This window comes from Cololabis saira, chromosome 12, assembly GCF_033807715.1.
Source record: "Cololabis saira isolate AMF1-May2022 chromosome 12, fColSai1.1, whole genome shotgun sequence".
Lineage (NCBI taxonomy): Eukaryota > Metazoa > Chordata > Actinopteri > Beloniformes > Belonidae > Cololabis > Cololabis saira.
In genome coordinates this window covers 46,802,581-46,815,508 of record NC_084598.1, presented here as the reverse complement: position 1 = coordinate 46,815,508, position 12,928 = coordinate 46,802,581, and the positions used below count along the sequence as shown (strand labels likewise).

The window sequence follows — 12,928 nt, the reverse complement described above, 5'->3', positions numbered from 1 at the left end:
TTATTTATACATCTGTTACAACACAGGTGGAGCCAGGAGCTGGTTGTCCACCTGGAGACAGAAAACTTTATTTATACATGTGTTACAACACAGGTGGAGCCAGGAGCTGGTTGTCCACCTGAGACAGAAAACTTTATTTAAACATCTGTTACAACACAGGGGGAGCCAGGAGCTGGTTTGTCCACCTGAGACACGGAGACACCTGGAGGTCACTAAACTTTATTTATACAACTGTTACAACACAAGTCCACCTGGAGACCAGAACCTGGATTCACTTTATTCATACAGCAGGAATGGGTGATATTTTACCGTTCACGATAAATCGTCAAAAAAATTCCCCACGGTAAGAATTTGTATCTAACGATAAAAATGATAAATTCCCGTTGGTGACGTTTTTGTGTAAAACTGATTTATGGTTCTGTGTTAAATCCACGCACAACGTACGTGAAGGAAGGAAGGAAGGAAGGAAGGAAGGAAGGAAGGAAGGAAGGAAGGAAGGAAGGAAGGAAGGAAGGAAGGAAGGAAGGAAGGAAGGAAGAAAGAAAGAAAGAAAGAAAGAAAGAAAGAAAGAAAGAAAGAAAGAAAGAAAGAAAGAAAGAAAGAAAGAAAGAAAGAAAGAAAGAAAGAAAGAAAGAAAGAAAGAAAGAAAGAAAGAAAGAAAGAAAGAAAGAAAGAAAGAAAGAAAGAAAGAAAGAAGAAGGAAGGAAGGAAGGAAGGAAGGAAGGAAGGAAGGAAGGAAGGAAGGAAGGAAGGAAGGAAGGAAGGAAGGAAGGAAGGAAGGAAGGAAGGAAGGAAGGAAGAAAGAAAGAAAGAAAGAAAGAAAGAAAGAAAGAAAGAAAGAAAGAAAGAAAGAAAGAAAGAAAGAAAGAAAGAAAGAAGAAAGAAAGAAAGAAAGAAAGAAAGAAAGAAAGAAAGAAAGAAAGAAATGTGGAGTTGAATTGGTATTTTTTTATCGTCATTTTTATCGTTATCAGGATAAATGCCAGAAATGATCGTGATAATTTTTTTAGTCCATACCGCCCATCCCTAATACAGCCACGGTTACAACACAAGTTGTTTCCAGGACGTCTCAGAGTAACCAAACACGTGCAATAAAAATCATCCAGCACCCTCTTTAATAATCATGTCTGCCTCACTCTGCTGCACCTCTCACTTTGTATTTCCTTTTGTATAATTTTTTGTATTTTTTGTATAATTTGTCTGTTAAAATTGTATATAGGTTATACTTATACTTTATTCTTATTTTTATTCAGAACTATCCTTCTTTTATCACTACCTCAAACTGCTGCACCTTAAAATGTTAAAATGGTTATATGTATATAGTAATACCACATCTGTTTATTGTTTATTTGTTTATTGTTTTTTTTTTTTTTTTTTTTTTTTACTACCAAAGAGCGAAATAACCGAATCAAATTCCTTGTTGGACAATGTTCGAACCTGGCCAATAAAGCTGATTCTGATTCTGATTCTGATTCTGGTTTCCAGAGATCATGAACAGAAACCCCCATCAGTTATTACAGAAACCGGTAGAAACTCCCCTTTAGGAGGGAAGAGACCTGGACCTGTCAGGCACTTCCAAGTGATCGCCGCGACTTCGTGGTGCTCGAAACCCGGAGACTGTTGGGGGGGCTGATAAGAGGGGGGGCCGAGGAAGGTGTTGAGTTGAGGGAGGTGGTTATCAGTAAGTGTGTGTAAGCGGTAAGTCCGTGAACTTCGCCCAGAGCTGCTCTCAGCCAAGTGTCCTTGATGTTATCAGACGGCTCGGTCAGTTCTGAAACAGGTCCACAGATGTTCCTGAGAGGGGAGGGTTAGTGGGGGCAGAGTCACCTTGTTTACATTCCACCAGGAGATTGTGACCAGAGCGATCGGGCAAACCGCTCTGTCAAGGTCAGATTATAGAATCAACAATTATATTGAAAAGAACAGACAGACTCAGTAATTTTCCGTCTGCCTTCAGTCTCTGGTTCATCAATGGCGACTCCAATCAGATGAATTTGTGATCAATTCCCGCCAAGCTGAGCTTCCAACTTCTCCAAGGTCTTCTCCATCTTGCCAATGAGCTCAAAAACTGCTGCCAGCCTGAGATTCTGTTCAAGAATCACATCCAGCTTACGGTTTTGCTCCCCCAACGTTAAAGTCTGAGTGTTGATCACCTTGCTTGATCCTTCAGCCACGTCCGGCAGCTCTGAAAGAGCCAGAACAGCTGTCGACGACTTACGCGTTTGTCGATAGACCAGGAATCCCCCTCCTCCGATCAGGAGAAATCCTGCTATCATAAATCCAATTATGAAGCATCTTCAACGTCCTCGACAGACAGAATCACCAAACACAACGGTTTCCAGTATTTGTAGGAATCCATTGTGTATCCAGCACTAATGTCCCATGGGGGCAGGAGGGCTCCCTTACCCCCTGACTTCTGGTTGTGCTGAGAGACCAGTTAATCAATTCCATGATTGTAGAGTTTGGGAGGAGTGAAAAGAAGAGACTCTGAAGACGAGACAGGACAAAAGCAGCAGCAGGACAGATAGATAAGGGAGAGGAGCAGAAAAAGCGTCCGCCTTCGTCGAGAGCCGGAAGAAGAAGAAACAGGTAGAAACTAGCAGTAAATGCCGGTGGGCCGTCACAGATGAGCTGAGTGGAAGAGATGGGGGTGTGGTCTGTTCAGCTCCAGGTGTGTTTACCTGGATGTTTTGGATGCTGAGCTCCAGGTAAGACTCACCTGGATGTTTTGGATGCTGAGCTCCAGGTAAGACTCACCTGGATGTTTTGGATGCTGAGCTCCAGATGTGGTTACCTGGTTACCTGGACTCACCTGGATGTTTTGGATGCTGAGCTCCAGCACCTCGTTAGCCGCCGTGCGGGTGAAGTGCAGGTCGACGCCCAGCAGCGTAGCGAACACCAGCTCCTCAGGAACCTTGTTGACCAGGGAGACGCCCACACCGTCCTCCAGGTTCACCAGCACCTGCACAGGTAGAGACAGGTTAGCAGACCAGAACCAGACCCCAGACCAGTCCCCCATCAACCCCAGACCAGGGAGACGCCCACGCCGTCCTCCAGGTTCACCAGCACCTGCACAGGTGGAGGTGGAGGTTACCAAAAACCCCAGACCCCCATCAGACCCCTAACCAGACCAGGTAAACCAGACCAGACCCGGTAACCAGGTTTATCAAATGCTATGTATCACTTTTATGCTGCCGATACTATTATTTATTGTTGTGCGTCATCCATTGTAAAGGCCTTTGACTTTTTACCATCTGCGTTTGACGTTGTACAGTCTCCTGCAGAAGCTAAAATTGGTTTTAAACTCAGACAAAACCAAATTCATGCTGTTCTCAAATGCAAGTGAGCTGCCGCCAAATCTTCCTAACAAGTACTTGGGGTTTCTTCTCGATCGCCAACTATCCTTCAAGTATCCTCCCATTGCAAATCTGGTCTCCGATCTCAGGGTGAAGTTAGGATTCTTGTTTGGAAACAAAGCTGCTTCTCCCTCAGTGCTAGGAAGTTTCTGGTAACATCAACATTCCTGCCTCTGCTGGATTATGGTGATGTGTTGATGAATGATCTGCTGGATTATGGTGATGTGTTGATGAATGATCTGCTGGATTATGGTGATGTGTTGATGAATGATCTGCTGGATTATGGTGATGTGTTGATGAATGATCTGCTGGATTATGGTGATGTGTTGATGATCTGATGGATTATGGTGATGTGTTGATGAATGATGATGTCACCACCGGGGTGATGATGTCACCACCGGGGTGATGATGTCACCACCGTGGTGATGATGTCACCGTGGTGATGATGTCACCACCGTGGTGATGATGTCACCACCGTGGTGATGATGTCACCACCGTGGTGATGATGTCACCACCGTGGTGATGATGTCACCACCGTGGTGATGATGTCACCACCGTGGTGATGATGTCACCACCGTGGTGATGATGTCACCGTGGTGGTGATGTCACCGTGGTGATGATGTCACCGTGGTGATGATGTCACCGTGGTGATGATGTCACCGTGGTTCTTACCTCCAGCTCCTGCTCCGGTTCTTCTTTCTTCACCTCCTCTTTAACGTCTTCATGAGATCCGGAGCTCAGGACGGACCTTCTCTGGTTGAAGTCGCTGATCTGGAACAAGAAGTTAACCAGAGAAATGTGAGGTTTACGGTCAGGAAGGTGACCGGCACCTGCAGCTCAGTCTGGAGACCGTTAATAACCGTTAATAACCGATAATAACCGTTAAGAACCATTCATAACCATTCATAACCGATAATAACCACTAATAACCGATAATAACCGTTAATAACCACTAATAACATTATTAACCGTTAATTACGTTAATAACGTTAATAACCGTTAATAACCACTAATAACCATTAATAACCACTAATAACCGTTAATAACGGATAATGACCGTTAAGAACCATTCATAACCATTAATTACGTTAATAATGTTAATAACCGTTAATAACCACTAATAACCGTTAATAACCACTAATAACCGTTAATAACCATTCATAACCGTTAATTATGTTAATAATGTTAATAACCGTTAATTACATTAATAACCGTTAATAACGTTAATAGCCCGTAATAACCACTAATAACCGTTAATAACCACTAATAACCGTTAATAACCATTAATAACCACTAATAACCGTTAATAACCATTCATAACCGTTAATTACGTTAATAACGTTAATAACCGTTAATAACCACTAATAACCGTTAATAACCACTAAAAACCACTAATAACCGTTAATAACTGTTAACGTTAATAACCACTAATAACCATTAATAACCGTTAATTATGTTAATAACGTTAATAACCGTTAATAACCACTAATAACCGTTAATAACCACTAATAACCGTTAATAACCGTTAATAACCACTAATAACCGTTAATAACCACTAATAACCATTAATAACCACTAATAACCGTTAATAACCATTAATAACCACTAATAACCGTTCATAACCGTTAATTACGTTAATAACGTTAATAACTGTTAATTACGTTAATAACCATTAATAACCACTAATAACCGTTAATAACAATTCATAACCGTTAATTACGTTAATAACCGTTATTAACCACTAATAACCGTTAATTACGTTAATAACCACTAATAACCGTTAATAACCACTAATAACCGTTAATAACCGTTAATAACCACTAATAACCGTTAATAACCATTCATAACCGTTAATTACGTTAATAACCGTTAATTACGTTAATAACCGTTAATAACGTTAATAACCGTTAATAACCGTTAATAACCACTAATAACCGTTAATAACCATTCATAACCGTTAATTACGTTAATAACGTTAATAACCGTTAATTACGTTAATAACCGTTAATAACCACTAATAACCATTAATAACCGTTAATTACGTTAATAACCGTTAATAACCGTTAATAACCACTAATAACCGTTAATAACCATTAATAACTGTTAATTACGTTAATAACGTTAATAACCACTAATAACCACTAATAACCGTTAATAACGTTAATAACCACTAATAACCGTTAATAACCGTTAACGTTAATAACCACTAATAACCATTAATAACCGTTAATTACGTTAATAACATAAATAACTGTTAATAACCACTAATAACCGTTAATAACCACTAATAACCGTTAATAACCACTAATAACTGTTAATTACGTTAATAACCACTAATAACCATTAATAACCGTTAATAACCATTCATAACCGTTAATAACCACTAATAACCATTAATAACCGTTAATTACGTTAATAACGTTAATAACCACTAATAACCGTTAATAACCACTAATAACCGTTAATAACCGTTAATAACCACTAATAACCGTTAATAACCACTAATAACCGTTAATAACCATTACTAACCGTTAATAACCATTAATAACCGTTAATTACGTTAATAACGTTAATAACCGTTAATAACCGTTAATAACCACTAATAACCGTTAATAACCACTAATAACCATTAATAACCGTTAATAACCATTAATAACCGTTAATAACCACTAATAACCGTTAATAACCACTAATAACCGTTAATAACCGTTAATAACCACTAATAACCGTTAATAACCACTAATAACCGTTAATAACCACTAATAACCGTTAATAACCGTTAATAACCACTAATAACCGTTAACAACCGTTAATAACCGTTAATAACCGTTAATAACCACTAACCACTAATAACCGTTAATAACCACTAATAACCGTTAATAACCACTAATAACCGTTAATAACCGTTAATAACCGTTAATAACCACTAATAACCGTTAATAACCACTAATAACCGTTAATAACCGTTAATAACCACTAATAACCGTTAATAACCACTAATAACCGTTAATAACCGTTAATAACCGTTAATAACCACTAATAACCGTTAATAACCGTTAATAACCACTAATAACCGTTAATGACCACTAATAACCGTTAATAACCGTTAATAACCACTAATAACTGTTAATAACCACTAATAACCGTTAATAACCACTAATAACCGTTAATGACCGTAATAACCACTAATAACCGTTAATGACCGTTAATAACCACTAATAACCGTTAATAACCACTAATAACCGTTAACAACCGTTAATAACCGTTAATAACCGTTAATAACCACTAACCACTAATAACCGTTAATAACCACTAATAACCGTTAATAACCATTAATAACCACTAATAACTGTTAATAACCGTTAATAACCGTTAATAACCACTAACCACTAATAACCGTTAATAACCACTAATAACCACTAATAACCGTTAATAACCACTAATAACCGTTAATAACCACTAATAACCGTTAATAACCACTAATAACCACTAATAACCGTTAACAACCGTTAATAACCGTTAATAACCACTAATAACCGTTAATAACCACTAATAACCGTTAATAATGTTAATAACCATTCATAACCGTTAATAAATGTTAATAACCATTAAAGGGATTGTGACATGAAAACACATTTTTCTTGACTTTTTGTGTTTTGTTGGGTGTCTTGACATCAATTACACCCAAAAAAAACGAACTTTTAACATTCAGTGTATTGTGTGCTTTCTGGGATTTTCTGCATAACTATGCAAAAACGGCGCATGTGGTTTGGTGGCGGGTCGTTACGTATAGACCCGCTAAATCACCGCCCCCTCCACCCAGCTCCCTGCCTCCTCTCCTCTCCAGCGCACCATAAAGGCTGATTTATGGTTCCGCGTTACACCAACTCAGAGCCTACGGCGTAGGGTTACGCGGCGACGCGCACCGTACGCTGAACCCTACGGCGTAGGCTCTGCGTCGATTTAACGCGGAACCATAAATCAGACTTAACACGGAGCTGTTTAGAGCCTCTTTTGTTCTACTCACCGGAGGAAAACTGCTAAGAAGACCCGCGGCCACTGACTGGGCTTAAGATAATGGGACACTGCTGCTTGCATGCCTTTATTTTTATGATTGTTTGCGGTGGACTGCTTCACCCTGCTGCTTTTCCGTGCATGCTTCGCCTGTCGCTCCCGGCTTAACTCTCCGACGCCGCTGTGAGCGTATTGCTTGCGGGGAGCTACGGTGGTGCCTTCTAGTCCTCCGGTCCCGGACTTCATCCCCGGGCTGTAGTCGCCCTGTCTGGGCTGTGTGTGTGGGTGTTTGTGGTCGGTGTGCGCGTGTGTGTGTGGAGACGGCAGAAGTGTGTAGCAGTTGGTTGGAGGAGGTTTGGAGGAGGAGCGGGGCAATGATTGACAGGAAAGGGAGAAAAGGACGCGTTTTTCACAGCGCAAAAAACACCGTCATCTCCAAGCCAGGCAAGGAGTACTGGAGTGAAGTTTTTCTTGTTACACCTTTTAGACACATTTGAGGGATGTTGGCCAAGACTTTTAATAGTGTTAAAAGCATGTTAAAAATGATGTCACAATACCTTTAATAATAAACATCATCAAGGGCATCAAATAGATTGTTGCACTTTTAACAGGCACCGTCATGTCTGTTCTAACTTATTTACTGTTTTTTAACGTATTTATTCTTTTTATATTGTAACGTGTCCTTATGGGAATGTGTGAATGTGGTTGTGAGCCCTGTCCAAGAGGAATTTCTGTCACCATTGGGACAGACAATAAAGTATTCTATTTTATTCTATTCTAAACAATCTTCTTCCGGCTCTCTGTGAAGGCGGACGCTTTTCTGCTCCTCTCCCTCCCTATCTGCCCTGCTACTGCTTTGTCCTGTCTCGTCTTCAGAGTCTCTCCTTTGCACTCCAAAATTCTACAATCATGGAATTGATTAACTGGTCTCTCAGCACAATTGACCATATTTTTGCAACGAGAAGCCAGGGGGTAAGGAAGCCCTCCTGCCCCGATGGGACATTCTTTGCTGGTTACACGATGGACGCGTACAAGAACTGGCGGCCGATGTGTCTCAAAATTTTATCTGTCGAGAATATTGAGGACGCCTTCATAATTGGATTTATGATAGCAGGATTTCTTCTAATTGGAGTGGGGATCTTCCGGGCCTATCGACAATCGCGGAAGGCTGCGGGGGCCGTTCTGGCCCTTCTGAGCTGCCTGAAGCTGCTGAAGGATTGAGCACGGGGCTCCGCACTCAGACTGTAACGTTGGGTGAGCAGGGCCGCAAGCTGGATGTGATTCTTGAACAGAATCGTAGACTAGCAGGGGTCTTTGAGCTCATTAACAAGATGGAGAACACCTTGGAGAAGCTGGGTACCCGGCTTGGCGGGGATTGATCACAAATTCGTCTGATCGGAGTTTATTGAGGAACCAGAAGACTGAAAGCCAGACGGAAAATTACTGAGCTGCCTGCAAATTGTTGATTTGATTTGGCCTTGATGAAGCGGCTTGGCAGGCCTCTTCGTCACAATCTCCCTGGAGGAATGTAAACATGACGCTCTGCACCCAACTCAACCCTCCCCCTCTCCCACAAACACCCGCGGATCGCCCTCCCAGAACTGTACCGCTGCCCGATAACATCAAGGACGTTTGGCTGAACTCTGGGCGAAGGTTCTCGGACTTATTGCGTCACAGACTCTCACACACACACTGACACACCCCCCTCTCCCAATATTCAACGCCTTCCATCGGCCCCCCTCTTATCAGCAGCCCCTCCTGACACAGGCTCCAGGTTGGAGCGCCAGCTGCAATGGCCGCGCCCCTCACTTGGATGATCTGTGCCGGGCCCCCCCCCCCGACCTGCCCATATCGTATACCCATAAGCTTATGATGTTGTTTTGTTGTGTGTATGTTGCTTTTCTGTGCTGAGGTGTTTTTTTGCACCTTGACACTAGGTATAAATACACAGTGTGAAGATCCTTTTTTTCCCTCCTCCTCCATCCCAGTGTCATCCTTCCTCTAAAAATGGCGTCCGTATTAACGGTGCCATCGGTGTGAACCGGAGTCAAGTTCTCTCGTCTGATTTATGTCTGACTTGGCAATAAAGCTTTTTCTGATTCTGATTCTGATAACGCTAATAATTGATTTGCCAATACCTTAATGAACTTCTCCACTCTCACACACCAGCCAGAGCTCTGAGGTCGTCAAGTCAGTTGCTTTTAGACGTCCCGAAATCCAGGCTCAAAACTAGAGGTGACCGAGCTTTTGCGGTGGCCGGCCCTAAGCTGTGGAATAGTTTGCCACTAAATGTTAGATCTGCCCAGACCCTAGTGGTTTTTAAGTCTTCTTTGAAAACGTATTTATTTTCTTTGGCTTTTAGTGTGTGACAAATTAGTTCCCTACATCTGTGTGAAGTGATTGTGCACTTTGTGTCTGTTCTTTGTCGTTTATTCTCTATTTTTTATTACTATTTTATTGATCATTTTATTATGTTAGTGATTTTATTGTTTCTACACTGTGTACTGTGTTTTTCTTTTGGTATTGTTTTATTTTCTTGTATGCTGTACAGCACTTTGGTCGACCTCGGTCGTTTTTAAATGTGCTTTATAAATAAAATTGACATTGACAATAACCGTTAATAACTGCAAATACCCGTTAATAACCGGTCTAGACCCCCAGTTTGGGGTTTAAACTGACCCGTATTGGTCGGTTCTCCCCTGAAGGACCCGGGTCGGTCCCGGGTCGGTCCCGATCGGTCTCGGGTTCTGGTTGGGTTCTCACCTGAAGGACCCGGGTCGGGCCGTCCGGCAGGACCTGGACTGAAAGGACCCCAGAACCGGGTCTCATCTTCTGGTTGATGAACTGATGCTCAGGACCGGGTTCTAGAACCCCAGAATCTGGACCCAGAACCACCGGAGAACCGTCGTAGAGACCAGCAGGACCGGACCGGACCTGCAGGGAACCAGAACCAGAGAGGGGGTTAGGGAACTAGAACCAGAACCAGAGAGGAGGTGAGGGAACCAGAACCAGACGAGAGAGGGGGTTAGAGAACTAGAACCAGAGAGGAGGTTAGGGAACCAGAACCAGAGAGGAGGTTAGGGAACCAGAACCAGAACCAGAGAGGTTAGGGAACCAGAACCAGAGAGGAGGTGAGGGAACCAGAACCAGAGAGGAGGTTAGGGAACCAGAACCAGAACCAGAGAGGAGGTTAGGGAACCAGAACCAGAGAGGAGGTTAGGGAACCACAACCAGAGAGAAGGTTAGGGAACCAGAATCAGAACCAGAACCAGAGAGGAGGTTAGGGAACCAGAACCAGAACCAGAGAGGAGGTTAGGGAACCAGAACCAGAACCAGAGAGGAGGTTAGGGAACCAGAACCAGAGAGGAGGTTAGGGAACCAGAACCAGAACCAGAGAGAGAGAAGGTTAGGGAACCAGAACCAGAGAGGAGGTTAGGGAACCAGAACCAGAGAGGAGGTTAGGGAACCAGAACCAGAGAGGAGGTTAGGGAACCAGAACCAGAACCAGAGAGAGAGAAGGTTAGGGAACCAGAACCAGAGAGGAGGTTAGGGAACCAGAACCAGAACCAGAGAGGAGGTTAGGGAACCAGAACCAGAGAGGAGGTTAGGGAACCAGAACCAGAGAGGAGGTTAGGGAACCAGAACCAGAACCAGAGAGGAGGTTAGGGAACCAGAACCAGAACCAGAACCAGAGAGGAGGTTAGGGAACCAGAACCAGAGAGGAGGTTAGGGAACCAGAACCAGAACCAGAGAGGAGGTTAGGGAACCAGAACCAGAACCAGAGAGGAGGTTAGGGAACCAGAACCAGAACCAGAGAGGAGGTTAGGGAACCAGAACCAGAACCAGAGAGGAGGTGAGGGAACCAGAACCAGAACCAGAGAGGAGGTTAGGGAACCAGAACCAGAGAGGAGGTTAGGGAACCAGAACCAGAGAGGAGGTTAGGGAACCAGAACCAGAACCAGAACCAGAGAGGAGGTTAGGGAACCAGAACCAGAGAGGAGGTTAGGGAACCAGAACCAGAACCAGAGAGGAGGTTAGGGAACCAGAACCAGAACCAGAGAGGAGGTTAGGGAACCAGAACCAGAGAGGTTAGGGAACCAGAACCAGAGAGGAGGTGAGGGAACCAGAACCAGAACCAGAGAGGAGGTGAGGGAACCAGAACCAGAACCAGAGAGGAGGTTAGGGAACCAGAACCATAGAGGAGGTGAGGGAACCAGAACCAGAGAGGAGGTTAGGGAACCAGAACCAGAGAGGAGGGGAGGGGGCATTAGGAGAACTTGAACTTGAGGGGCATTAGGAGAACTTGAGGAGAACTTGAGGGGGCATTAGGAGAACTTGAGGGGAACTTGAGGGGGCATTAGGAGAACTTGAATGGGCATTAGGAGAACTTGAAGGGAACTTGAGGGGGCATTAGGAGAACTTGAAGGGAACTTGAGGGGCATTAGGAGAACTTGAAGGGAACTTGAAGGGGCATTAGGAGAACTTGAGGAGAACTTGAGGGGGCATTAGGAGAACTTGAGGGGAACTTGAGGGGGCATTAGGAGAACTTGAAGGGGCATTAGGAGAACTTGAAGGGAACTTGAGGGGGCATTAGGAGAACTTGAAGGGAACTTGAGGGGCATTAGGAGAACTTGAAGGGAACTTGAAGGGGCATTAGGAGAACTTGAGGGGGCATTAGGAGAACTTGAAGGGGAATTAGGAGAACTTGAAGGGAACTTGAGGGGCATTAGGAGAACTTGAAGGGAACTTGAGGGGCATTAGGAGAACTTGAAGGGAACTTGAGGGGCATTAGGAGAACTTGAGGGGAATTTGAGGGGGCATTAGGAGAACTTGAACTTGAGGGGGCATTAGGAGAACTTGAAGGGAACTTGAGGGGCATTAGGAGAACTTGAAGGGAACTTGAGGGGAATTAGGATAACTTGAAGGGAACTTGAGGGGCATTAGGAGAACTTGAGGGGAATTTGAGGGGGCATTAGGAGAACTTGAACTTGAGGGGGCATTAGGAGAACTTGAAGGGAACTTGAGGGGCATTAGGAGAACTTGAAGGGGAACTTGAAGGGGCATTAGGAGAACTTGAGGGGGCATTAGGAGAACTTGAAGGGAACTTGAAGGGGCATTAGGAGAACTTGAGGGGGCATTAGGAGAACTTGAAGGGAATTTGAGGATGCATTAGGAGAACTTGAACTTGAGGGGCATTAGGAGAACTTGAGGGGAACTTGAAGGGGCATTAGGAGAACTTGAGGAGAACTTGAGGGGGCATTAGGAGAACTTGAAGGGAACTTGAGGGGGCATTAGGAGAACTTGAGGGGGCATTAGGAGAACTTGAAGGGAACTTGAGGGGGCATTAGGAGAACTTGAGGGGAACTTGAGGGGGCATTAGGAGAACTTGAAGGGGCATTAGGAGAACTTGGAGGGAACTTGAGGGGGCATTAGGAGAACTTGAAGGGAACTTGAGGGGCATTAGGAGAACTTGAAGGGAACTTGAAGGGGCATTAGGAGAACTTGAGGGGGCATTAGGAGAACTTGAAGGGAACTTGAGGGGCATTAGGAGAACTTGA

The 12,928-nt window shown here is 43.6% G+C and overlaps 1 protein-coding gene across 1 annotated transcript in view; it reads right to left on the bottom strand.

Moving 5' to 3' along the window:
* Positions 1 to 12,928, bottom strand: part of vps13d (vacuolar protein sorting 13 homolog D) — a 146,609-nt gene that overhangs the window by 15,124 nt on the left and 118,557 nt on the right. The window contains 3 exon segments of the mRNA XM_061736938.1: positions 2,813 to 2,962; positions 4,029 to 4,127; positions 10,134 to 10,304. Of these exon segments, the coding sequence (XP_061592922.1) occupies positions 2,813 to 2,962; positions 4,029 to 4,127; positions 10,134 to 10,304 (420 nt within the window).